Raw genomic sequence first — 1623 nt, 5'->3', positions numbered from 1 at the left:
GGGGGGGGGGGCAGGCCACCACCTGTGTGCAGGCCCTGGAGGGCCTGGGGACTCGAGTTGCGCTAAGCAGTGCCGGCAGGGACCCCTTTTGTTGGCTTGGTCACCCCCGCCCTGGGCCGTGGCCTTCTTCTCAGGCTTTGCCCGGTGGCTTGGGGACAGAGGGCCTGCGGGATGTGACGGGCTTCCCTCCTGGTGCCTGGAGAAGGGCTGCAGGCGCCCTGCCCTCCCCCACTGTGTGGGTCAGAACCTTGTCTCCCCAGCCCCCCCACAAAGCCTGAAGACCCTCCCGGACACAGGCCTTTGGGGCTACTTGCTCACAGCCCGGTCGCCCGTCCTAATTGCCAGGGGCCACAAAGATGCCTGGCTCCTCCGCTCAGTGCACCACCCTGGGGCCTGTGGTCTGGGCCGGAGGAGCTCACTTTCCCACAGGCCCGTCGCACTGGCGTCCACGGCGCCCTCGGGGAGGCAAAGAATGTTGTCCCTTGGGGCTGTCACTGCAGTGGCTCCGTGACACTGGGATGTGGCTGTCCTGTCTGGGGGCCCTGAAAGGTCACTGGTGCAGCCCGGTCCTCACTTCCTGTCTCACAGGACTACAGCATCGACGAGGAGGCTGCCTTCCAGGCCGCCCTGGCGCTGTCTCTCTCTGAGAACTGAGGGCGCAGCCCCCGGACCTGAGCCCTCCCGCCTCGGGGGACAGGGCCGGGCCGGCTCTCTGAGGCCCAGCGCCTGCGTGGGAGTGCGCCTTGGGGACCAAGCGGGGCCTCCGTGGTCGCAGGAGGGGCGGCCCCAAGCCCGCCGGCCCACGTCCTCATGGGGTGGCCACCAGTGCTCCTGGCCGAGCGTCGCTGGTTCTTCGGTGCTTCGAGCTGAGCAGCCGGCCCTGGGGGTGGGGGCCGGCTCGACGGGCCTGGGAGCAGCTGGCCGTCTGTCTGTCTGTCTCAAAGCCATGATGTCCTCCCCGTCCGCACAGAGACCCGCTCTGCCCAAGCTGTGCCCCGCAGGCCCGGCCGCCGCACCGGAAGTGCAGGAGGGGCCCCGGGCGGCATCTGGCAACACTTCCACTTTGCGCACTCGGTACTGGCTTTTGTGATACCTAGAAATTCCGGCATTTTTCTATATTATCCGGTGTGATAACCTTTTCACATTTTATAGAGCAAAGACAGAGCAGTTACTCTTCATATCGCAATACCCGTGTTTGACTAGGAACAATAGTATTTTTATGGAACATTTACAAGATTATATTTTTTAAAAAAAAAAGCAATCAAAAATAAACAGTGATGGGGTCAGCGCAGGGGAGGGAAAGAGGCGAGCAGACGCCGGAGCCAGAGCACGGCCGCAGGGCTTTGCTGGGGAGCCTGCAGGACCCCGGTGGCAGGGTCCCTCTCCTAGTCACCAGGAAGCAGCCCCGGCGCCCCCTGGCCGCTCACAGTGCAGGCCTCTCCTGCCAGGGGCGCGGCCTTGGCCCCGCTGTCACCTTCCCAGGCGGACCCTGGACCATGCCCCGTGCCCAGCAGGCCACCCCTGGGGATGACGGGCAGGGTTGGACGACGCTGTCTTACTCTTTCGGTTCAAGGCATAAATTATTGCTCTTTTAAAAAAACGTAAATAAAACGTTTCAAAGCA

At 63.3% G+C, this 1623-nt stretch overlaps 1 protein-coding gene across 1 annotated transcript in view; it reads left to right on the top strand.

Annotated features, from left to right (window-relative positions):
• The window catches only part of RNF166 (ring finger protein 166), a 3869-nt gene extending 2246 nt beyond the window's left edge, over positions 1-1623 (top strand). The window contains exon 5 of the mRNA XM_077754115.1: positions 589-1623. Within this exon, the coding sequence (XP_077610241.1) occupies positions 589-654 (66 nt within the window). The 3' untranslated portion in view covers positions 655-1623. The remainder of the gene's footprint in view (positions 1-588) is intronic.

The sequence above is a fragment of the Crocuta crocuta genome, unplaced genomic scaffold, assembly GCF_008692635.1.
Source record: "Crocuta crocuta isolate KB4526 unplaced genomic scaffold, BGI_CrCroc_1.0 scaffold61, whole genome shotgun sequence".
Classification (NCBI taxonomy): Eukaryota; Metazoa; Chordata; class Mammalia; order Carnivora; family Hyaenidae; genus Crocuta; species Crocuta crocuta.
The sequence above is the reverse complement of the archived record's forward strand: the minus strand, read 5'-3'. Positions and strand labels throughout refer to the sequence as shown.